We start from the raw sequence: 25,807 nt of genomic DNA on the forward strand, positions 1-25,807 counted from the left end.
CCATAGGTTTTGGGTCATCGTGTTTTCATTGTCATTTGTTTCTAGGTATTTTTTGATTTCCTCTTTGATTTCTTCAGTGATCTCTTGGTTATTAAGTAGTGTATTGTTTAGTCTCCATGTGTTTGTATTTTTTACCAATTTTTTCCTGTAATTGATATCTAGTCTCATAGCTTTGTGGTCGGAAAAGATACTTGATATGATTTCAATTTTCTTAACTTTACCAAGGCTTGATTTGTGACCCAAGATATGATCTATCCTGGAGAATGTTCCATGACCACTTGAGAAGAAGTGTATTGAGAAGAAGTGTATTCTGTTGTTTTTTTATGGAATGTCCTATAAATCTCAATTTAGTCCATCCTGTTTAACGTATCATTTACATCTTGTCTTTCCTTATTTATTTTCATTTTGGATGATCTGTCCATTGGTGAAAGTGAGGTGTTAAAGTCCCCTACTATGATTGTGTTACTGTCCATTTCCCCTTTTATGGCTGTTAGTATTTGCCATATGTATTGAGGTGCTCCTATGTTGGGTGCATAAATATTTACAATTGTTATATCTTCTTGCATTGATCCCTTGATCATTATGTAGTGTCCTTCTTTGTCTCTTGTAATACTTTTTATTTTAAAGTCTATTTTGTCTGATATGAGAATTGCTACTCCAGCTTTCTTTTGATTTCCATTTACATGGAATATCTTTTTCCATCCCCTCACTTTCAGTCTGTATGTGTTGCTATGTCTGAAGTGGGTCTCTTGTAGACAGCATATATATAGGTCTTATTTTTGTATCCATTCAGCCATTGTATGTCTTTTGGTTGGAGCATTGAATCCATTTACATTTAAGGTAATTATCAATATGTGTGTTCCTATTACCATTTTCTTAATTGTTTTGGTTTTGTTATTGTAGGTCTTTTCCTTCTCTTGTGTTTCCTGGCTAGAGAAGTTCCTTTAGCATTTGTTGTAAAGCTGGTTTGGCGGTGCTGAATTCTCTTAGCTTTTGTTTGTCTATAAAGTTTTTAATTTCTCTGTCAAAGCTGAATGAGATCCTTGCTGGGTAGAGTAATCTTGGTTGTAAGTTTTTCCCTTTCATCACTTTAAATATGTCTTGCCACTCCCTTCTGACTTGCAGAGTTTTTGCTGAAAGATCAGCTGTTAACCTTATAAGGATTCCCTTGTATGTTGTTTTTCCCTTGCTGCTTTTCATATTTGTTCTTTGTATTTAATTTTTGATAGTTTGATTAATATGTGTCTTGGCGTGTTTCTCCTTGGATTTATCCTGTATGTGACTGTCTGTGCTTCCTGGACTTGATTGACTATTTCCTTTCCCATTTTAGGGAAATTTTCAAGTATAATCTCTTCAAATATTTTCTCAATCCCTTTCTTTTTCTCTTCTTCTGGGACCCCTATAATTCGAATGTTGGTGCGTTTTATGTTGTCCCAGAGGTCTCTGAGACTGTCCTTAAATCTTTTTTCTTTATTCTGCTCTGTGGTAGTTATTTCCACTATTTTATCTTCCAGGTCACTTATCCGTTCTTCTGCCTCAGTTATTCTGCTACTGATCCCTTCTAGAGAATTTTTAATCTCATTTATTGTATTGTTCATCACTGTTTGTTTTCTCTTTAGTTCTTTAGGTCCTTTTTAAATGTTTCTTGTATTTTCTGAATTCTATTTCCAAGATTTTGGATCATCTTGAGTATCATTACTCTGAATTCTTTTTCAGGTAGACTGCCTATTTCCTCTTCATTTGTTAGGTCTGATGGGTTTTTGCCTTGCTCCTTCATCTGCTGTGTGTTTCTCTGTCTTCTCATTTTGCTTAACTTACTGTGTTTGGGGTCTCCTTCTCACAGGCTGCAGATTTGTAGTACCGGTTGTTTTTGGTGTCTGCCCCCAGTGGCTATGGTTGGTTCAGTGGGTTGTGTCAGCTTCCTGGTGGAGGGGACTAGTGCCTGTGTTCTGGTGGATGAGGCTGGATATTGTCTTTCTGGTGGGTAGGACCGTGTCTGTTGGTGTGTTTTGGGGTGTCGATGACCTTATGATTTTAGGCAGCCTCTCTGCTAAGGGGTTGGGTTTTGTTCCTGTCTTGCTAGTTGTTTGGCATAGGGTGTCCAGCACTGTAGCTTGCTTGTCGTTGAGTGGAGCTGGGCTTTAGCGTTGAGATGGAGATCTCTGGAAGAGCTTTTGCCATTAGATATTATGTGGAGCTGAGAGGTCTCTGGTGGACCAATGTCCAGAAGTCAGCTGTCCCACCTCAGAGGCACAGGCTGACACCCGGCCAGAGCACCAAGACCCTCTCAGCCATAGAGCTCAGAAAAAAAGGAAGAAGAAAAGAAAGAAAGGAAGAAAAAAGTAAAATAGTTATTAAAATAAGAAATAATTATTAAAAATAACAAAATTGGGGGGCTTCCCTGGTGGCGCAGTGGTTGAGAGTCCGCCTGCCGATGCATGGGACACGGGTTCATGCCCCGGTCCGGGAGGATCCCACATGCCACAGAGCAGCTGGGCCCGTGAGCCATGGCCGCTGAGCCTGCGCATCTGGAGCCTGTGCTCTGCAACGGGAGAGGCCACAACAGTGAGAGGCCCATGTACTGTAAAAAAATAAATAAAAATAAAAATAAAGTTTAAAGTAATAAAAAAGTAAAAGAAATAAAAGAAAGAAAGAAAGAGGAGATCAACGAAACCAAAATACAAATCCACCAATGATTACAAGCGCTAAAAGCTATACTAAAAAAGAAAAAAACAAAAAACAAACAAAAAAACCCAGACAGGCAGAACCCTAGGACAAATGGTGAAAGCAAAGCTATACAGACAACATCACACAAAGAAGCATACACATGCACACTCACAAAAAGAGAAAAAGGAAAAATACATATATATCTTTGTTCCCAAAGTCCATGGCCTCAATTTTGGGATGATTCGTTGTGTCTTCAGGTATTCCACAGATGCAAGGTACATCAAGTTGATTGTGGAGATTTAATCCCCTGCTCCTGAGGCTGCTGGGAGAGATTTCCCTTTCTCTTCTTTGTTCGCACAGCTCCCAGGGTTCATCTTTGGATTTGGCCCCACCTCTGCATAAAGGTCGCCTGAGGGCATCTGTTCTTTACTCAGACAGGACGGGGTTAAAGGAGAGGCTGATTCGGGGGCTCTGGCTCACTCAGGGCATGGGAAGGAGGGGTATGGAATGCGGGGCGAGCCTGCAGCAGCAGAGGCCAACATGATGTTGCAACAGCCTGAGGCATGCTGTGCATTCTCCCAGGGAAGTTGGCCCTGGATCACAGGACCCTGGTAGTGGTGGGCTGCACAGGCTCCCGGAGGGGAGGTGTGGATAGTGACCTGTGCTTGTACACAGGCTTCCTGGTTGCTGCAGCAGCAGCAGCCTTAGTATTTTATGCCGGTCTCATGTGTCTGCAGTAATAGCCTCAGCTCGTGCCTGTCTCTGGAGCTCGTTAAAGTGGTGTTCTGAATCCCCTCTCCTCACGAACCCCGAAACAATGGTCTCTTGCCTCTTAGGCAGTTCCAGACTTTTTCCTGAACTCCCTCATGGCTAGCTGTGGTGCACTAGCCCCCTTCAGGCTGTGTTCATGCAGCCAACGCCAGTCCTCTCCTTGGGACCTGACCTCCGAGGCCCAAGCCTCAGCTCCCAGCCCCCACCCTCCCCGGTGCGTGAGCAGACAAGCCTCCCAGGCTGGTGAGTGCTGGTCAGCACCGAACCTCTGTGCGGGAATCTCTCCACTTTGCCCTCCGCAACCCTGTTGCTGCGCTCTCCTCTGTGGCCCTGAAGCTCCCCCCATACCACCACCCCCAGTCTCCTGCAGTGAAGGGTCTTCCTACTATGTGGAAACTTTTCCTCCTTCACAGCTCCCTCCCAGTGGTGCAGGTCCTGTCCCTATTCTTTTGTCTCTGTTTTTTCTTTTTTCTTTTGCCCCACCCAGGTACGTGGGGAGTTTCTTGCCTTTTGGGAAGTTTGAGGTCTTCTGCCAATGCTCAGTAGGTGTTCTATAGGGGTTGTTCCACATGTAGATGTATTTCTGATGTATTTGTGGGGAAGAAGGTGATCTCCAAGTCTTACTCTTCTGCCATCTCGAAGGTCTCCTCTCTAGGTCTTTTATAAGAAAGAAGATTCTCAGTCATGAGGCTAAAACAAGGAGAATATTGGGAAACATGGAGAGGTTTACAGTTTGAAATGGCAACCACCTTTTCTGAGACAATTATTTTTTAGTATCCCAAGCTTTTCCTACCTTCTTTTTGTACTTATTCCATATCATCCATCCCTCACTTCCTCTCTCCCTCCCTCCTTCCCTTCCTTCCTTCCTTCCTTTCATCCTTTCCTTTCCTTCCTTCCTTCCTTATTCATTGAGCACCAAGAATGTGCCAAGCAAGGTGTGGAAGATCCAGTGATAAGACCCTTTTAGTTCCAGACCTCATAAAACTTACAGTTGAGTGAAGGATACAAATAAGTAAATAGGCCTTTTCAATACAGTGTGATGAGTGATTCCATGACAGAAGTGTAAGATAACTTGAACTTATATAGAAAATGCATTCACTCCACATTTGATAGGCCAGGAAAGGATTCCTAATAAACATGATTGAGACCTGAAGGATATATGGGTATAAACAAGTATGGAGAGGTGAGTACCAGAGTGGTGGTAAAGAGGGATAGAAAAGCATTTCAGATATAGAGAATATGCAGTGGTTCAGAGCTAAGAGATAGAGATCTTTTTAAAAACTGAAGTAATACGGTATATATGGAGTTCTTTTACAAGTAGGAGGGTGGAGAAAGATAAGGCTGAAGAAATAGGAGCTAGATCATGAAAACATTTTTGCTATTTTAAGGATTTGGATTTTATCCTGAAAGTACTGGGAAATCACTGAAGGGCTTTAATCAGTGGCATGATTGGAACCACATTTTATAAATTTCACTCTGGATGCAATGTAGAGAATGCATTAGAGGATAATAGAAAAGGAACATAAGCACTCATTAGGGAGATTTTGCAGTAGTCCAGGCAAGACGATGGCCTAGTCTAGTGTAGTGGCAGTAGCAATGGAGAGAAGTGGCTGGGTTTAAGATATTTTTCAGAGGTAGAAACAACTACCTTGTTACTTATTGGTTATAAGGGGTGAAGTAGCAGGAATAAAGATGATGCCCTTCTGGCTTGAGCAACTGGGAAAAAAGTGGGGCCTCACTAGGGTAGAAACTCTAAATGGAAAACAAGTTTGGAGGAGTAGAGACATGATAAGTTAATTTGGGAAATACTGAATTTAGAGGCCTACAAGATGTCTAGGTAAAGATGTTCTATAGACAGTTGGATAATAGCTTTTTGAAAGTCAGGAGAGAGCTGAGCTAGAAAATCAAGAAAGAGAGCTAAGGGCTTCCCTGGTGGCACAGTGGTTGAGAGTCCGCCTGCCGATGCAGGGGATACGGGTTCGTGTCCCGGTCCGGGAAGATCCCACATGCTGCGGAGCGGCTGGGCCCGTGAGCCATGGCCGCTGAGCCTGTGCGTACAGAGCCTGTGCTCCGCAACGGGAGAGGCCACGACAGTAAGAGGCCCGTGTACAGGAAAAAAAAAAAAAAAAAAAGAAAGAGAGCTAAGCTCAAATCTACAAAGAGCTATAGATTTGAGAGTCATTCATGTGTAGATGGTAATTGAAGCCATGGGAGTAAATGAGATCTATGATTGAGAATGAGTGAGAGTGAGAAGAGAAGAAGGCATTGTGAGGAAGAACCATGAAGAATATCAGCATTTAAGAAGGGCCTGAGAAGGAGATTTGAGTTGAAAACTAGCTTGAGTTTCTCACAATTTATTGGTTTGGGGACTATATGTATCAGTAGGAATTTTGCTGTTTGGCTTATTTGTTAAAAGGCGTATTGATATGAAATTGATAGTTGAACTTGTTAATTTTTCATTAATAGATGCAGATGAATAAATCTCAAAGTGTGGACTTTAAAGAGTTTGGTTTTACTCCAAAACCTTCTCTTCCCAGTATATCAAGGTACAAATATAATGTTAATATCTGAGGTAAAATATTCATCATAAACTCTCTGTTCCTCCCAATAGTCATTTATTCAGAGAAAGATGGTTACTGGCTCCTTTGAATCACAGTAATCATTTAGTTCCATAATGAGGTAATTACATTGGGAGAGTTTTGTTATCTTTTACACCTCAAATTTACTTAGAACTCTGCAGTCATAAGGATACTTTAACATTGATCTAATCTACTCTTTCCTGGAAAACTATCCATCCTATGTGTCATGCCCCCAGGCTCTCTCTGCCTTCTAAACTTAACAGATGACAAGAGTATACTTTAAAAAGAGAAGTCACGTTGGTGTATAAAGTCTAATATTTTCCATTTAGGGGCCCACTCTATATTAATAATACCTCAGATTTGTAAAATACTTTATATTTTAAAAATTGCACTTTTGTTCATTCTTTCTTTTGACCTTAACAACAACCTGGCTCATAAACCAAGGTATTTTTATCCTGTTACGTAGATGAAATAACCAAAGCTCATATTCAGAGGGCCCTAGATGATAACTCAGCATTCTTTTCCTATTATGATACCTAAAAGGTAACAGTATATGTAATTTCCCTTCCAGATAAGGGTATTCTATATGCTGGGATGACATTTAATATACTTAACAACCAGTACAGAACAGCCGCTGACCAATCAGAATAGATGCCAACACTACTTCAAGTGATCCTAACTTTTGTTATCTAACTGAAAGAAGCATTACAAATAAATTTTTAAGGCTACACACAAATAGCAGAAATCTACCCAATGGGGGAATGTAAAGATGACTAAGTGACCTAAGTAGTTGTCACTTCCATTAAACACCTATTTTTTTACCTTTTACTACTCAGGCTAGTACAGTTTATCATAGAAGTGTTGAGTGGCTGAACCAATTTTTTCCGATTTATATGAATAAGTAGTTTTCAAAGTCAGATTAATTTTAATATTTTCTTTAACATTTTTATGGTTTTATTTATCTTTATAAAGGTCAGAATATTTAAACATACCCGAATTGCCTATAATGGAGCAGAGGTATCAGCATGAGATCTACACAAAAGGTCAACAACCAGAACCATCTGCATATCAAGACAAAGGTAAATTACTGTTGATATTGACTTGAGAGAGAAAATGATTTCTCACTACTTTGGATTGACAAGCAATGTTATTGAAAAACCAAAATCTAAAATTATGATTATTAGCTTGGCAACATTTTTCTCTTCAATTATTGAAGCAGTTTCAAATTCTTAGGTCTGTTATTTCAGATCTTGTTGTGTCTATCATAGATTCCTAAAAAATCTTTTCCTACATAGCACTGACTATTTTAATTTAAAGATAATATGAGGAAAAGCTGAGAATATAAGGGATCTTAGGATATGCAAAGTGTTAAAATGCTGAACTATTACTTTTATATGTCTTTAGACTTATTTGAAATAATTTTTTATTTATAAAATTAGTCCATTTTACAAAATAGCTGTGTGACCTTGGGAAAATTATTTAACCTCTCTGGGCGTTAGCCTTGTCTTTAAAATTAAGGGATTAAATTGGGTGACCTTTAATATCTCTCCATTTCTTAAACCTATGATTCTTACAATCTCTATGATATGTGAGACTATAACCTAGTTTGTGGGATATAGCTGGTTTGTAATATAGATTTTGCTTTTTATCTGTGTCTGTCATTAAATTAAAGAGATAATGCATATAAATTCTTCAACTTTGGGCCTGGTTCATCATTTCTCCAAGTCCTGCCATTAATAGCACCATTTCTCTGGGTCATGCTACTATACTAATAGCAGTCTGTTAAAATGTGTGAGAAATAATTCTGGCCACAGAGTTGTTTGTTCAAGTGGCTGTATGTAGAAATGGTAAACTTGGGATTTTCTAAAAACAATTTCATGTGTGTGTTGTTTTTGACTTCTATTGCCACTCTTTCCTTCATTCTTTCACTCTATTGCTTTCTCTGGCCATAATTTAAGATCTTAGGTAGGCAAGGGCTGGAGTACCCATCACCCCTTATGACACCGTGGCAGCCATTAGGCCCAATATCAGATCAAGAAAAATCCCCTGATCTTACCTAGACTATCAGAACGTTTATCCAGTTTGTTCAAAGCCTGAAAATATTACAACATGAATAGAAGGTGTAAGAGTGTCAACCCTCTTATTTTTATCTCTCTTTAACCTGTAACCTTCTAACTTATTCCTTGTATGGCTGCTCTATTCCCTGCCCTTCTCCACACCAGTTTTTCCTTCCCTCTGTCTACTTTCATGTTGTCTTTACATAGTTTTTCTACTTTTATTTCTTTCCCACCTACTATTCCAAATGTGATTTGTATTATGATATAAAAGTCTCATCTAGATACTTTAAACCCCAATAATAACTGTATCCCTCTTTTACTGAAAGCCCCCCCACCTTTTTTAAAGAAGCTGTGTAATATAGTAGTTCAGCTTACAGGATCTAGAGATTATCTGTCTAGGTTTAAATCCTAGCTCATTTAGTAGTTGTATGACTTTTCATAGTACACTTACCCAGTTCATCTCAATTCCCTCATCTGGTTATATTTTAGGGATTTTAGGGTTAAATGAGATAATGTATGTAAAGCTCTTAGCATAGTATCTGTTACTGTTATTAATAGTAATTGAGTATATTCATTATACTTTTTACACATTAGTCTTTGGTGGCAAAACATACTTTAAATGTATTCAAATACTGCTCTTAAGAATGTTTTAAGAAAAACATGGCAATTTTTATCATCTGTATTCCAGGTGCAAAAAGAGAAGAAGAAAAAATGTAAGAAATTATGAGAAAGCATGTTGAATTGTAAAATTTAAATTGTAAGGGACCTTTGTGCAATTTCTCATTTTACAATGAAAGAAGCCAAGACTCGGAGATTAAATGACTTGCCCAAAATCACATATCTAATTAATAGCAGGGCTAGAAATAGATTCCATATCTCTTGATTCCCAGGCAATGCCATTTCTATAAAATGAAATTGACTTTTAGTTATCAGTGGAGAATTGAAAATCAAACCTGTAATATATGAACTCTTTCAACTTTCACCCCCCCCAACTATTATATTTCTCTGTTTCTGCACCCATCCTTAACTCTCTATTTATTTTGAAAGAAGAATTATCTTTTCTTCTATTCAAAGTTTATCTCTCCACCTATAATTGTAATCTTTCTAATTCTGCCCCCCTCTGGGTCTTTAGGAGACCAGCTATCTCTCTCCTTTTGCCCTTACTTTCAGTATCTTCTCCCTGTGGCCTTTTTCTTTTCAGCATATAAATATGCCCAAGTCTCTTCCTTCTTTAGCTGCCAGTCCCCATCTAGCCAGATGGTCTTCTTCTCTTTAATTTCCACTGCACTTTGTACCTACTTCTCTTTTCAGGACATAGCATACTGTGTATGTGTATCAAGGCACAAAAGTAGAATAATGTGTACTGGAGTTGTAGGTACAGTTGAAGGATAGAGAAGGATTTGGATAGTGAAGATAAGGATAGAGGTTATTTAAAGTGAAGGAAACTCACTTTAAATTTTACTGGAGCATTTTACTGGAGCAAGCTTGTACTAGCTTGTGAGATGATTATTAAATTTTGGAGAATCTTTCAGGCATTATTAAAGTTTAATTATATAAACTTTCAATTAAATTATATTAAACACAAAGACTATAAATATTAAAAACTAACCATTTCCTAATTATTCTACTACATTTTACTGTTATCTGTATTCTTGAGATTATTTGCATCTATATTTGTATCTGTATGATGGAAATACTGTATAAAGGGGTGCTACTGTGCATTTCTTCCCAACTTTGCATTCAGTTATGTCACATTGGTAGCTTGAAATCAGTAATGGTGCGAGTACTTATAGAATGGAAATCAGCAAACACTACATATCAGGGCTTAACTTATTGTTTTGTTTATTGTTTATACTTAAGAAAGTGATGGAGGAAATGATAGTATGCAGATTTAATTTATCAGTGTGTCATGTCTGTAGCCCTTACATTGTGGATAGCAAGAAAAATTGAAGGAATATTCTTCTGGCATTTGAAAATTATTATCTAATTCAACAAGGAAATTGCTTAAGGCTATGGGTGAATGAGTGAAGTCCCAACATATGTCTTCATTGATTTACCTTTATTAAAGTCAACAAAAATATCAAACAACATTCGAATTGACAAATGAATGTGAGAACTACATTCATTTATCAATTGCAACCATAGGTTGATACAGATAAAAGAGTTTGGCAAAGTTCAATGAAAATGTTCAGTGATAATCAATTAGATATATGGAATTTACAGTTAAGCATGCTATATATTTTATCATTATTTGTAAATTGTGTGCTATACATCCTTTAAATATAATACATATATATGCATAAAATTTTTTGGAGAAGCAAATTATTAAATATTTATGAACCACTGCTATGGAAAACTGCACAAGTAAAGGCATTTAGTCCCCATAACAATCATATGTATTAGGTACTATTATTTATTTATTTATTTATTTATTTGATTGTGTTGGGTCTTAGTTGCGGCAGGCAGGCTCCTTAGTTGTGGCTTGCCGGCTCCTTAGTTGTGGCACGCGAACTCTTAGTTGCGGCATGCATGTGGCATCTAGTTCGTGGACCAGGGATTGAACCCGGGCCCCCTGCATTGGGAGCGGGGAGTCTTAACCACCATGCCACCAGGGAAGTTCCATGTTAGGTACTATTATTATCCCCATTTTGCAGAGGAGAAAACTAGGCTCAGAGTTTAAATTCGTTGTCTAAGATCATCCAACTAGTAAATGATAGAGGTGGAATTTTCACCCAGGTAGTCTGGCTCTAAACCCAGGCTATAAACAATGGATAACACTGAGGATATTTTAGCAGGAGAAAAATAACGATATATTTTCATAACAATACTCAAAATTAACTACTTGTAGGGAGAAGAGATGGGGGAGGAAGCCCATTTTAGAAGCTATTACAATCCAATCTTGGAGTAAGATTATTCTTATGTAGGAATTAAGAGAGAAAATTAATTCTGTCTAGAAGAATACCTTGAAAATTAAATTTAGTGCAGCAATCACTACATGTAATACAGTAAATAGAATTGTTAAATACAATACTCAGCAATGCTTTAGAACACTACTACTCAAGACCTCTGTTTATTAGTTGAAAGATGTGTTTGATATGTCAATAGATAATGATGCTTAAGGTTTAAAAAGTGCCTATACTCATTTATACATACACATGACAGATTTTTCTAGACGGACCTATTCTACAACTTCAAATGAGAAAGCCCCTCAAACAATGCTGTTCAACAAAAATCTTAATGCATCTGAAAACCAGAATTTGACAGATGTGGTTAAAAGTAATTCTTCATTTTCAGAAGTTTTGAATGTGAACTTTGAGTTGGGAAATGAAGTTTGGGATGATTTTGATGATGAAAGCTTAATAGAAGTTACTAGCTTTTCAGCTGATACCGAGAAGACAAAAACATCAGGTAAATAGCATGAAATATATTTCATTTGTATGTATGTATTTTTGTATACATGTGTGTATTGTATTTGAAATATATTTAGAATGAAATAATTTCATGAGAAATTATTTGAATATTTTTTAGTTAAGCTTTTGGGACTAATTTTCTTTGTCTTTTTTGTGTGCTTGCTTAATTAGTTTCAGTTTGTTAAGATTATGATTTTTAGCAAAAGTAATTTTGACCCTCCCACAAATAACATTTCCTATCCCTAAGGACAGAGGTCAAGGTTATTCCATGATGACGATATAGCAAATGAGCTTTTTCTATTCTATTGCTCCTTATCTTGTTAAAGGCTCTATTCAAATTCAGATTGTTTATCGAATTTTCCCTCATAAAGCAGACTATCCTGCTCTCCATTTTAAGATCTCACGTAGTCTGGTAATGTTTGTGAAAAACAAAAATGTTCAAATTTTTAAAATATTATTTTTTCACATGCTAGCAAAGAACATAAAAAGATAATTGTTATTTCTAGTAGAAATATTGACTTTTCAGGTATAATATTAGTTTCTCTTGTATTAGATATTGTGTTTAAATCATATACAATCCAAAAATAATGGGACTAGGCCTTTGAGTTACTGGTGAATTCACTCTATTTCACCAAAACAGAGAAGTGAAAATCTTGTTAAGTATAAGACAAGATAGGGAGATGGAGATACTCTTTCCCAGGATGGCTAACAGATGGAAATCAGTCCCTTGCAGACCATTGAAAATATTGAATGAACTTTGACTTGATCATTTACATGGCTTAAAAATAAATAAATAAATAAATAAATAAATAAATAAATAAATAAATAAATAAATGATAGTGGTTGGGGACCTTTTAATATAGTGACTAATAAGCTAACCTATGTGTTTTGTAGTTTTACTCTCAATTAGCTTCGCTCCTTTGTTTTGTCTATGCACATTAAATTTTATTATTGAGAAGAATTTTTCATTCTCTCCTTAACTAGATCATATCTATTTGGAGAGATATTCTACTCTAGAATAGAATACAGATATTCTATTCAATTTATTTCAAAATGTTATCTCTTTACCTAGGATTTGGAAACACTTTGAGTTCAAGAACCAGGGCAAGTAAGCTACCCATCCAAGAATCAAAAAGCAAATTCCAAACAGAAATGTCAAACAGGCAAGTTTTAGAACTTTATTTTCAAATACCTACAACTTTATATCCTCCTGACATGTAAGTGGAGATGGGGATCAAGTCATTAGATGTCAGAGAAGCAATAGGGTATTAGCCAACTTAAAGCCTCTTAATCTTAGAGCTGTGTTTCTCAAAGTGCTGTTGTCAGACCACCCAAAAATCAAAATTACCCAGGGGTGCACAATAAAAATGCACATTCCTGGGCCCCATGCTAGACTTACTGAATCATGGTCTCTGGGGCTGGAGCTGAGGAATCTTCACTTTTTATAAGATGTGAAAACTGAATAGGAGTTTGACAGGTAGAAAAGAGGAGACTAAGGCATTCCAGGTAGAAGAGTACATGTAAAGGAATAAGGCTTGAAAAGGCATCCTATGCTCAAGGGTCAGTACAGTGTGGTCTATGTAGCCATACAATTAAGGCTGAGATTGCTGAGGTCTGTGAGGGGCCATGAATGCCATATTTAGATACCTGTGCTGTATCCAGTAGGTCAGGGGTCACAAGCTCAAACTGCCTTTGGGATTTCATGGGCCAAGGTTAACTGTAGAGTGTCCCATCTAAACGGAATAACAACTACTCAGCTCCAACCAGTTGTTGCTGTACAGGAAATGTGAGTCAAGTGTTGTCAAATATCCTGATTTTTCAAAAAAGCTAAGATCTAAAATTTATGTGACATCTCCTGACTTTGAAATTTTTCTAACATCTTTATTGGAGTATAATTGCTTTACAATGGTGTGTTAGTTTCTGGTTTTATAACAAAGTGAATCAGTTATACATATATATATGTCCCATATCTCTTCCCTCTTGCATCTCCGTCCCTCCCACCCTCCCTATCTCACCCCTCTAGATGGTCACAGAGCACCGAGCTGATCTCCCTGTGCTATGCGGCAGCTTCCCACTAGCTATCTGTTTTACATCTGGTAGTGTATATATGTCCATGCCACTCTCTCACTTGGTCCCAGCTTACCCATCTCCCTCTGCATGTCCTCAAGTCCATTCTCTAGTAGGTCTGCATCTTTATTCCATCTTGCCCCTAGGTTCTTCATGACCATTTTTTTTTTAGATTCCATAAATATGTGTTAGCATACAGTATTTGTTTTTCTCTTTCTGACTTACTTCACTCTGTATGACAGTCTCTGGGTCCATCCACTTCACTACAAATAACTCAGTTCCCTTCCTTTTTATGGCTGAGTAATATCCCATTGCATATATGTGCCACACCTTCTTTATCCATTCATCTATTGATGGACACTTTGGTTGCTTCCATGTCCTGGCTACTGTAAACAGAGCTGCAATGAACATTTTGGTACATGACTCTTTTTGAATTATGGTTTATTCAGGGTATATACCCAGTAGTGAGATTGCTGAGTCATATGGTAGTTCTATATTTAGTTTTTTAAGGAACGTCCATACTGCTCTCCACAGTGGCTGTATCAATTTACATTCCAACCAACAGTACAAGAGGGTTCCCTTTTCTGCACACCCTGTCCAGCATTTATTGTTTGTATATTTTTTGATGATCACCATTCTGACCGGCGTGAGATGATATCTCATTGTAGTTTTGATTTGCATTTCTCTAATGATTAATGATGTTGAGCATTCTTTCATGTGTCTGTTGGGAATCTTTATATCTTCTTTGGAGAAATGTCTGTTTAGGTCTTCTGCCCATTTTTGGATTGGGTTGATTGTTTTTTTTATGATGAGCTGCATAAGCTGCTTGTAAAATTTGGAGATTAATCCTTTGTCAGTTACTTCATTTGCAGATATTTCTCCCATTCTGAGGGTTGTCTGTTCATCTTGTTTATGGTTTCCTTTGCTGTGCAAAATCTTTTAAGTTTCATTAGGTCCCATTTGTTTATTTTTATTTTTATTTCCATTTCTCTAGGAGATGGGTCAAAAAGGATCTTGCTGTGATTTATGTCATAGAGTGTTCTGCCTATGTTTTCCTCCAAGATTTTGATGGTGTCTGGCTTTACATTTAGGTCTTTAATCCATTTTGAGTTTATTTTTGTGTATGGTGTTAGGGAGTGTTCTAATTTCATTCTTTTACATGTAGCTGTCCAGTTACCCCAGCACCACTTATTGAAGAGGCTGTCTTTTCTCCACTGTATATTCTTGCCTCCTTTATGAAAGATAAGGTGACCATATGTGTGTGGGTTTATCTCTGGGCTTTCTATCCTGTTCCACTCATCTATATTTCTGTTTTTGTGCCAGTACCATACTGTCTTGATTACTGTAGCTTTGTAGTATAGTCTGAAGTCAGGGAGCCTGTTTCCTCCAGCTCCGTTTTTCTGTCTCAAGATTGCTTTGGCTATTCAGGGTCATTTGTGTTTCCACACAAATTTTGAAATTTTTTGCTGTAGTTCTGTGAAAAATGCCAGCTGTAGCTTGATACGGATTTCATTGAATCTGTAGATTCCTTTGTGTAGTAGAGTCATTTTCACAATGTTGACTCTTCTGATCCAAGAACACGGTATATCTCACCATCTGTTTGTATCATCTTTAATTTCTTTCACCAGTGTCTTATAGTTTTCTGCATACAGGTCTTTTGTCTCCTTAGGTAGGTTTATTCCTTGGTATTTTATTCTTTTTGTTTCAGTGGTAAATGGGAGTGTTTCCTTAATTTCTCTTTCAGATTTTTCATCATTAGTGTATAAGAATGCAAGAGATTTCTGTGCATTAATTTTGTACCCTTCTAGTTTACCAAATTCATTGATTAGCTCTGGTAGTTTTCTGGTAGCATCTTTAGGATTCTCTGTATTTCGTATCATGTCATCTGCAAACAGTGACAGCAATAGTTCTTCTTTTCCAATTTGGATTCCTTTTATTTCTTTTTCTTCTCTGATTGCTGTGGCTAAAACTTCCAATACTATGTTGAATAATAGTGGTGAGAGTCGGCAACCTTGGTCTTGTTCCTGATCTTAGAGGAAATGGTTTCAGTTTTTCACCATTGAGGATGATGTTGGCTGTGGGTTTGTCATATATGGCCTTTATTATGTTGAGGAAAGTTCCCTCTATGCCGACTTTCTGGTGAGTTTTTATCATAAATGGGTGTTGAAATTTGTCGAAAGCTTTCTCTGCATCTATTGAGATGATCATATGGTTTTTCTCCTTCAATTTGTTAATACGGTGTATCACGTTGACTGATTTGCATATATTGAAGAATCCTTGCATTCCTGGGGTAAACCCCACTTGATCATAGTGTATTATCCTTTCAATATGCTCTTGGATTCTGTTTGCTGGTATTTTGTTGAGGAGTGTTGCATCTATGTTCATCAGTGATATTGGCCTGTAGTTTTCTTTCTTTGTGAACATCCTTGTCTGGTTATGGTACCGGAGTGATGGTGGCCTCGTAGAATGAGTTTGGGAGTGTTCCTCCCACTGCTATATTTTGGAAGAGTTTGAGAAAGATAGGTGTTAGCTCTTCTCTAAATGTTTGATAGAATTCTCCTGTGAAGGCATCTGGTCCTGGGCTTTTGTTTGTTGGAAAATTTTTAATCACTGTTTCAATTTCAGTGCTTGTGATTGGTCTGTTCATATTTTCTATTTCTTCCTGGTTCAGTCTCGGAAGGTTGTGCCTTTCTAAGAATTTGTTCATTTCTTCTAGGCTGTCCATTTTATTGGCATAGAGTTGCTTGTAGTAATCTCTCATGATCCTTTGTATTTCTGCAGTGTCAGTTGTTATTTGTCCTTTTTCATTTCTAATTCTATGATTTGTGTCTTCTCCCTTTTTTTCTTGATAAGTCTGGCTAATGTTTTATCAATTTTGTTTATCTTCTCAAAGAAGCAGCTTTTAGTTTTATTGATTTTTGCTATCATTTCCTTTGTTTCTTTTTCATTTATTTCTGATTTGATCTTTATGATTTCTTTCTCTGCTAACTTTGGGGGTTTTTTGTGCTTTCTCTAATTGCTTTAGGTGTAAGGTTAGGTTGTCTATTTGAGATGTTTCTTGTTTCTTAAGGTAAGATTGTATTGCTATAAACTTTCCTCTTAGAACTGCTTTTGTTGCATCCCTTAGGTTTTGGGTCATCGTGTTTTCATTGTCATTTGTTTCTAGGTATTTTTTGATTTCCTCTTTGATTTCTTCAGTGATCTCTTGGTTATTAAGTAGTGTGTTGTTTAGCCTCCATGTCTTTGTATTTCTTACAGATTTTTTCCTATAATTGATATCTAGTCTCATAGCTTTGTGGTCAGAAAGGTTACTTGATACAATTTCAATTTTATTAAATTTACCAAGGCTTGATTTTGTGACCCAAGATATGATCTGTCCTGGAGAATGTTCCATGAGCACTTGAGAGCAATGTGTATTCCATTGTTTTTGGATGGAATGTCCTATAAATATCAATTAAGTCCATCTTGTTTAATTTATCATTTAAAGCTTGTGTTTCCTTATTTATTTTCATTTTAGATGATGTCCATTGGTGAAAGTGAGGTCTTAAAGTACCCTACTATGATTGTGTTACTGTCGATTTCCCCTTTTATGGCTGTTAGTATTTGCTGTATGTATTGAGGTGCTCCTATGTTGGGTGCATAAATATTTACAATTGTTATATATTCTTCTTGGATTGATCCCTTGATCATTATGTAGTGTCCTTCTTTGTCTCTTGTAATAGTCTTTAAAGTCTGTTTTGTCTGATATGAGAATTGCTACTCCAGCTTTCTTTTGATTTCCATTTGCATGGAATATCTTTTTCCATCCCCTCAACTTTCAGTGTGTATGTGTTCCTAGGTTTGAAGTGTGTCTCTTGTAGACAGCATATATAGGGCCTTGTTTTTGTATCCATTCAGCCAATCTATGTCTTTTGGTTGGAGCATTTATTCCTTTACATTTAAGGTAATTATTGATACATATGTTCCTATTACGATTTTCTTAATTGTTTTGGGTTTACTATTGTATGTCTTTTCCTTCTCTTGTGTTTCCTGCCTGGACTAGTTCCTTTAGCATTTGTTGTAGAGCTGGTTTGGTGGTGCTGAATTCTCTCAGCTTTTGCTTGTCTGTAAAGGTTTTAATTTCTCCATCAAATCTGAATGAGATCCTTGCTGGGTAGAGTAATCTTGGTTGTAAGTTTTTCTCCTTTATCACTTTAAATATGTCCTGCCACTCCCTTCTGGCTTGCAGAGTTTCTGCTGAAAGTTCAGCTGTTAACCTTATGGGGATTCCCTTATGTGTTATTTGCTGTTTTTTCCTTGCTGCTTTTAATATTTTAATATTTGTTCTTTGTATTTAATTTTTGATAGTTTGATTAATATGTGTCTTGGTGTGTTTCTCCTTGGATTTATCCTGTATGTTACTGTCTGTGCTTCCTGGACTTGATTGTCTATTTCCTTTCCCATTTTAGGGAAATTTTCAAGTATAATCTCTTCAAATATTTTCTCAATCCCTTTCTTTTTCTCTTCTTCTGGGACCCCTATAATTTGAATGTTGGTGTGTTTTATGTTGTCCCAGAGGTCTCTGAGACTGTCCTCAATTTTTTTCATTCTTTTTTCTTTATTCTGCTCTGTGGTAGTTATTTCCACTATTTTATCTTCCAGGTCACTTATCCGTTCTTCTGCCTCAGTTATTCTGCTACTGATCCCTTCTAGAGAATTTTTAATCTCATTTATTGTGTTGTTCATCACTGTTTGTTTTCTCTTTAGTTCTTTAGGTCCTTTTTAAATGTTTCTTGTATTTTCTGAATTCTATTTCCAAGATTTTGGATCATCTTGAGTATCATTACTCTGAATTCTTTTTCAGGTAGACTGCCTATTTCCTCTTCATTTGTTAGGTCTGATGGGTTTTTGCTTTGCTCCTTCATCTGCTGTGTGTTTCTCTGTCTTCTCATTTTGCTTAACTTACTGTGTTTGGGGTCTCCTTTTCACAGGCTGCAGGCTTGTAGTTCCTGTTGTTTTTTGGTGTCTGTCCCCAGTGGCTAAGGTTGGTTCAGTGGGTTGTGTCAGCTTCCTGGTGGAGGGGACTAGTGCCTGTGTTCTGGTGGCTGAGGCTGGATCTTGTCTTTCTGTTGAGCAGCTCCATGTCTGGTGGTGTGTTTTGGGATGTCTGTGGCCTTATTATGATTTTAGGTAGCCTCTCTGCTAATAGATGGGGTTTTGTTCCTGTCTTGCTAGTTGTTTGGCATAGGGTGTCCAGCATTGTAGCTTGCTGGTTGTTGAGTGGAGCTGGGTCTTGGCGTTGAGATGGAGATCTTTGGGAGATTTTCACCATCTGATATTACTTGGAGCTGGGAGGTCTCTTGTGGAGCAATGTCCTGAACTCGGCTCTCCCACCTTGGTGGCACAGCCCTGACACCTGGCTGGAGCAACAAGAGCCTGTCCTCCACATGGCTCAGAATAAAAGGGAGGAAAAAAAGAAAGAAAGAAATAAGATAAAATAAAATAAAGTTATTAAAATTAAAAATAATTATTAAGAAAAAAATTTTAAGTATTAAAAAAAAATAAAAATGGACAGACAGAACCCCAAGACAAATGGGAAAAGCAAAGCTATACAGACAAAATTACACACAGAAGCATAAACATCCACACTCACAAAAAGAGAAAATGGGAAAAATATATATATATCGTTGCTCCCAAAGTCCACCTCCTCAATTTGGGATGATTCGTTGTCTATTCAGGTATTCCACAGACGCAGGATACATGAAGTTGATTGTGGAGATTTAATCTGCTGCTCCTGAGGCTGCTGGGAGAGATTTCCCTTTCTCTTTATTCACACAGCTCCTGGGGTTCAGCTTTGGATTTGGACCTGCCTCTGCATGTAGGTTCCCTGAGGGCAGCTGTTCTTGGCTCAGACAGGACGGGGTTAAAGGAGTAGCTGATTCGGAGGCTCTGGCTCACTCAGGCCGGAGGGAGGGAGGGATGCGGGGCGAGCTTGCGTTGGCAGAGGCCGGTGTGACGTTGCAGCAGCCTGAGGAGCGCCGTGCATTCTCCCGGGGAAGTTGTCCCTGGATCATGGGACCCTGGCAGTGGTGGGCTGCACAGCCTCCCGGGAGGAGACGTGTGGAGAGTGACCTGTGCTTGCACACAGGCTTCTTGGTGGCGCAGCAGCAGCCTTAGTGTCTCATGCCCATCTCTGGGGTCCGTGCTGATAGCCGCGGCTCGTGCCTGTCTCTGGAGCTCCTTTAAGCGCTGCTCTTAATCCCCTCTCCTCGTGCACCAGGAAGCAAAGAGGCAAGAAAAAGTCTCTTGTCTCTTTGGCAGTTCCAGACCTTTTCCTGGACTCCCTCCCGGCTAACCATGGCTCACTAGCCCTCTCAGGCTGTGTTCATGCAGCCAACCCCTAGTCCTCTCCCTGGATTCCAACCTCCGACGTGGAGCCTCAGCTCCCAGCCCCCACCCTCCCCGGCAGGTGAGGAGACAAGCCTCTCAGGCTGGTGAGTGCAGGTTGGCACTGATCCTCTGTGCGGGAATCTTTCCGCTTTGCCCTCCGCACCACTGTTACTGCGCTCTCCTCCGTGGCTCCGAAGCTTCCCCCGCTCTGACACTCGCAGTCTCTGCCCGCAAAGGTGCTTCCTAGTGTGTAGAAACCTTTCCTCCTTCACAGCTCCCTCCCACTGGTGCAGGTCCCATCCCTATTCTTTTGTCTCTGTTTTTTCTTTTTCCTCTTGCCCCACCCAGGTACGTGAGGAGTTTCTTGCCTTTTGGGAGGTCTGAGGTCTTCTGCCAGCATTCAGTAGGTGTTCTGTAGGAATTGTTCCACATGTAGATGTATTTCTGATGTATTTGTGGGGAGGAAGGTGATCTCCGCGTCTTACTCTTCCACCATCTTGAAGCTCTCCAGACTTTTAAATTTTGACAACTAATTTTTTTAAATGTGATATGGTCTGCAGCAGGCTCTCTCCAAAAAATAATAATAATGCTTGTAGACCGTATGTACCCTAGAGGCCTCTAGTTTTTGATCTCCATAGTAAGCAGTGAGGGCCCATCCAAAATATTTAAGCACAGTTTATATAACTTAATCAGAAAAAATCATTCTAGCAGTGATATCTAGAATGATTTGTAGAGGGTGGGAACAGCAGGGACATGGTGAGCAATGAGAAAGGCAGGCTATGATGAGGCCTCAACTAGGGCAGAGGTGATAGATACTGAGAGGTAGAATTAGATTTTTGAAATATTTCATAGATAACACAGATTAGATTTAGCAATTGCTAGAATATGGTACTAAAGGAAGAGGGAAGAATAAATGGCAAGTGGGTAGATTGAGGAATTATCTGAGAATATAGAACATAGACGTTTGGGAAAAAAACAATAATAATTTTAGAAGTGTTCAACTTAAAGTATCATTTAAATTTTATTTTTTATACAGCAAGTTCTTATTATAAAATACTAATATGCATTTTATACATATTAGTGTATATATGTCAATTCCAATCTCCCAATTCATAACACCAGCACCACCTCCCATCCCCACAACTTACAGTATCTTTGTAGAAATGTAAAATGCATTTGGATATTGGACCTGATTAGAGCTCAAGGGAGAGAAATTATAGCCAGAGCCAAAACTTTCCCACAGAGAAGAAACATTGGTAACTTTTTGTTCATGGTCCAATTTTCTACTTAAGGATTATTTATGTCTCCTGCTTTTAAAAAGTTATAAATTTGTGGTGTCTTTTGATATTTTTGCTATTATTTAGTCATTTTACTGAATATTAGTATCAACATCACAGAATCATAGATTTCAGAGAATTCCAGAGTTGAAGCAGGCTTAACTTAAATATCATTTAGTCTCCCCACCACTGGATCCTTGAATAACCATTCAACAGCACTGGCAAGTAATCATGCTATTTCTACCAAGACAACTCCAGTGTCCAGGAGCTTATTCACTCTTCAGTGCTTGTTCCATGTTTGGATCTCTCAGATCACCACTCAATAGCTTTTAAAAATATTTGCCTAAAATTTGTCTTTTTATCATTTCCATTCATTGCTTCTAACTCTGAGTCATACGGAATAAACAGAAACATCAAAGTGGAACAAAGCTGGGGGTATAGAGAAAATAGGCAAATCACAAGTAGGAAGATAGCAAGGCATATGAACAGTTTTGTGCACCACACTTTTAGAAAACTACAAATAATTTTGGGAGAGTTTAGAAGTGACCAACAGAATATAAGTGGGTTTAAAAAGGAGTCCTATCAAGAAACCTCTGAGAAAACGGTGCCAGAAGTTGCTGCTAAGAAGAAGGCCTGTGGGATCTGAGGGTCTGAGATGAAAAGGAAACACATGCTTTTCCTTTCATACCCTTTTTACTATTTTAATTCCTTGCCATTAATCAGAGATAAAGAGATTCAGTTCTTATCAATATATGTGATTCTTCCCTACCCATATCTACTGTTTATTGCTCCTTGTATGACTGTCACATTTTAGCTTGTGTCAGCTTAAATTGTCTTCTCCTCATAGCGGCATCCTGACCACCTTTTTAAAGTGGGTTTGTGCCTCCACACTGTTATTTCCTATAATATTACTTATTTCATTTCTTTCATATAACTTCAGGATGTATAATTATATTTATTGTTTATTCATTGTCTGTCCATCTATAGATGATAACCACCTGAGGATGTGTTTACTATTTCATACTTAGCTCCTAGTATAATGTCTGGCATACAGTAGTGAATAATAAATGTTTTTTAATGAATTAATTTAATACAAAAGATTAAAAGTGAATTCAAGTATACAGTTATACATGAACAAATAGTTAGAGATGTCTGTCTACAGTGAGACCAGAAAGGGAAAGGAGACTAAAAGTTAAACAAGTGGGATTTAGAAAAGATTTACAAACAGCTAAATGATAGATGATTAAGCATAAGACAATTTCAATGAAAATTGTTGAATGATTATTTCTGTAGGCCTTTAAAAGTAGTATTCTTATTTTATTTGGACTATATAAGTTGTTGTTTTGTCTAAAAGAAAGGAGATACACCAAGTTCTCCATGAGTCTAAGAAATGGAGCATCAATTTTGGGGTTGATAAATATGATAAACTCTAATCATATTTTCCAAAGGATCACTGTTGATCTAAATTAGAATGGTTTGTTTCTCTTATTTGCTGTATTTTATAAATAATTCATTTTGATTTTTAGTTTTGTTTCATCACATGAGAAGCCAGATATTTATTTATCAGATTCTGCTATGTCCAAGTTTGCTGCATCCTCCATGACAAAATTACCTCAACAAGCTGGAAATGCAAGTATTATAAGAAGCACTTCTTTGTTTTTCTTTTAAATACCACCTGAATAGTTAAATATTCAATGATTGCTAATTTTTTTAACCTCAAAATATAGGTCCATTTACAAGAAATAAAACAACAAAGTCTGTCGCCAGAGATTGAAAGGCTGTGCTTTACTCACTCTGAAAAAATATCAAGCTCTTCAAATTTTGTTAAGAAAGTGGATTGCTTTATTAGAAACAGTGAACATAAAAAGGAGATTGATTTCAGGTAAGAACTTTAAAAATATTTTGAAACTACACTACTAAAAACTTTTTACAAAGAAGTTCAGTATTCCTTTTCCCTTGTTTCATTTTAAAGATCAGGACCTAAATGTTTTATTTACTTAAAGACATTAAAATTTTAGACCACTGGTGAGCTAAGCTCCTTAAGATAATTCAAAATATCAAATATCTCAATTTTTGAGAACCCATATATTTGATGCTAGTAATTAAAACATTATATTATGTTGATAAACTTTTTTTTACTGATTTGAATACACTATGTTGATAATATGAAGTGTAAGGTCACTTGAGAAATGAGATCAGCTAATTTTTTTAACATTCAAGTTGTATTTTAGCCACTAACTTCTGTTACAATTCTACAGATTCAAAGAGAAAGTCAGACTAAGTCTAATCAGTGCCCCAACTGCTGGTCATTTTTATGGGTAACTCTAGCAGTTTCCCTCTCCTTGAATAGTCAAGGTTTATAGACCTGTTGACACTGATTAAATGGCATTACTTTCCAGTATGTTTAAAGAAATACCTAAGATACTTGTCTCTACCTTTCACAGTTTATGAACTCTAATTTGCCCCAGACTTTCTACAAGGTTATGCACATTGAAGTTTGTTTAATAAATTAACCTCTCAGCAATCTTCAAGTTTATCCATTTTATATTTATTATTATATTATTTATTGTAAATTTTAAAATAAATTGTGCTACAAAAATAGTTATTTTTACGTTTGCTTTTTCCTCCAGTTGGTTTCATCCTGATGATGAAGCTGATGAAATGAAGTCTCTTCTGGGAATATTTGATGGTATTTTCTAAAACAATCAGACAAAAATTCTTTTTATATTAATAAGAAAAAGTATTAAAGACACCTAATCACAATGCATGATTTTTATTTTTAAAAAGTAGTTCATACTTGTTCAGATTTTTTTTCTCTTGGATTTGACTAGCTTTGTTGACTCTTTTGCAACAAAATATTTCGACTGATTTTTTTTCCCCATCATATTGTAACTTCATGAAAAGCACTTTTGCAATGGCTTTGTTTCATAAGTTGATAATCATTTCATTTAGAAATAATTATTGGTTACTAATTGGTTTTTGACGGGAACCAATTTTATATTTTCTTAACAAGAAGAAATGTATTCTGTGAAAGCAAAATGATGGTAGGTCAGTGAATCTATTTACTCTATCGATTTTTCACCATTATTGTTTTGTTTTACTAAAGATTTTTAAGAATCCAGTGGCTGTCTGAACCTATTGTTATATCATTTCAAGCAACAATAAATGAAACAATATAGACTGTTTAACTTGTTTCTCAATGTGACAAATTCTAAAACTTTGTTATGTTGACTTTTACTATAGCAAAAGCTATTTTCCAGTGAGATATATCTCAAATTTCTTTACTGTTAAGTAGTATATAGGCACTGTAAGCAATGTTTGTTTTTTTATAGTTGGGTTTTGCTTTCTAATCCAGTCTGACCATCTTTGACTATTTAGATCATTTACATTTTTAAAATTTTCCCATGAATCCATAAGTATGGGTTAATTTTATCTTTTTTCATATTAGTTACTTATTTTATACATATTAGTGTATATATGTCATCCCTATCTCCCAATTTATCCCATTACCACCACCACCCACCTCCCACTTTCCACCATTGGTGTCCATATGTTTGTTCTCTACATCAGTGTCTCTATTTCTGCCTTGCAAACTGGTTCATCAGTACCATTTTTCTAGATTCCACATATATGCATTAATATACAATATTTGTTTTTCTCTTTCTGACTTACTTCACTCTGTATGACAGTCTCTAGGTCCATCCACATCTCTACAAATGCCCCAATTTCATTCGTTTTTATGGGTCAGTAATATTCCATTGTATATATGTACCACATCTTCTTTATCCATTCGTCTGTCGATGAGCATTTAGGTTGCTTCCATGACCTGGCTATTGTAAATAGTGCTGCAATGAACATTGGGATGCCTGTGTCTTTTTGAATTACGGTTTTCTCTGGGTATATGCCCAGTAGTGGAATTGCTGGGTCATATAGTAACTCTATTTTTGGTTTTTTTAAGAAGCTGCATACTGTTCTCCATAGTGGCTGTTTCAATTTACATTCCCACCAACAGTGCAAAAGGGTTCCCTTTTCTCCACACCCTCTCCAGCGTTTGTTGTTTGTAGATTTTCTGATGATGCCCATTCTAACTGGTGTGAGGTGATACCTTATTGTAGCTTTGATTTGCATTTCTCTAATAATTAGTGATATTGAGCAACTTTTCATGTGCTTCTTGGCCATCTGCATGTCTTCTTTGGAGAAATGTCTATTTAGGTCTTGTGCCCATTTTTTGATTGGGTTGTTTGTTTTATTAATATTGAGCTGCATGAACTGTTTATATAATTTGGAGATTAATCCTTTGTCTCTTGATTCATTTGCAAATATTTTCTCCCATTCTGAGGGTTGTTTTTTCGTCCTGTTTATAGTTTCCTTTGCGTGCAAAAGCTTTTAAGTTTCATTAGGTCCCATTTGTTTATTTTTGTTTTTATTTCCGTTACTCTAGGAGGTGGATCAAAAAAGATCTTGCTGTGATTTTTGTCAAAAATGTTCTTCCTATGTTTTCCTCTAAGAGTTTTATAGTGTCCGGTCTTACACTTAGGTCTTTAATCCATTTTGAGTTTATTTTTGTGTATAGTGTTAGGGAGTGTTCTAATTTCATTCTTCTACATGTA

General features: G+C 37.0%; 1 protein-coding gene across 11 annotated transcripts in view; it reads left to right on the plus strand.

The window, feature by feature from the left end:
- The window catches only part of HFM1 (helicase for meiosis 1), a 129,409-nt gene extending 105,026 nt beyond the window's left edge, over positions 1–24,383 (plus strand). For 7 of the 11 annotated variants that reach the window (XM_067042903.1, XM_067042913.1, XM_067042873.1 and 4 more), the window contains 7 exons: positions 5,905–5,984; positions 6,990–7,096; positions 11,237–11,482; positions 12,557–12,647; positions 22,724–22,826; positions 22,925–23,079; positions 23,828–24,383. In XM_067042903.1, coding sequence (XP_066899004.1) covers positions 5,905–5,984; positions 6,990–7,096; positions 11,237–11,482; positions 12,557–12,647; positions 22,724–22,826; positions 22,925–23,079; positions 23,828–23,897 — 852 coding nt within the window. In that variant the 3' untranslated portion in view covers positions 23,898–24,383. Of the gene's footprint in view, positions 1–5,904; positions 5,985–6,989; positions 7,097–11,236; positions 11,483–12,556; positions 12,648–22,723; positions 22,827–22,924; positions 23,080–23,827 lie in introns of those variants that run through there. The other 4 variants (XM_067042910.1, XM_067042889.1, XR_010842344.1 and 1 more) reach the window with 3 other exon arrangements.
- Positions 24,384–25,807: the final 1,424 nt, after the last annotated feature.

This window comes from Kogia breviceps, chromosome 1 (genome assembly GCF_026419965.1).
Source record: "Kogia breviceps isolate mKogBre1 chromosome 1, mKogBre1 haplotype 1, whole genome shotgun sequence".
Lineage (NCBI taxonomy): Eukaryota > Metazoa > Chordata > Mammalia > Artiodactyla > Physeteridae > Kogia > Kogia breviceps.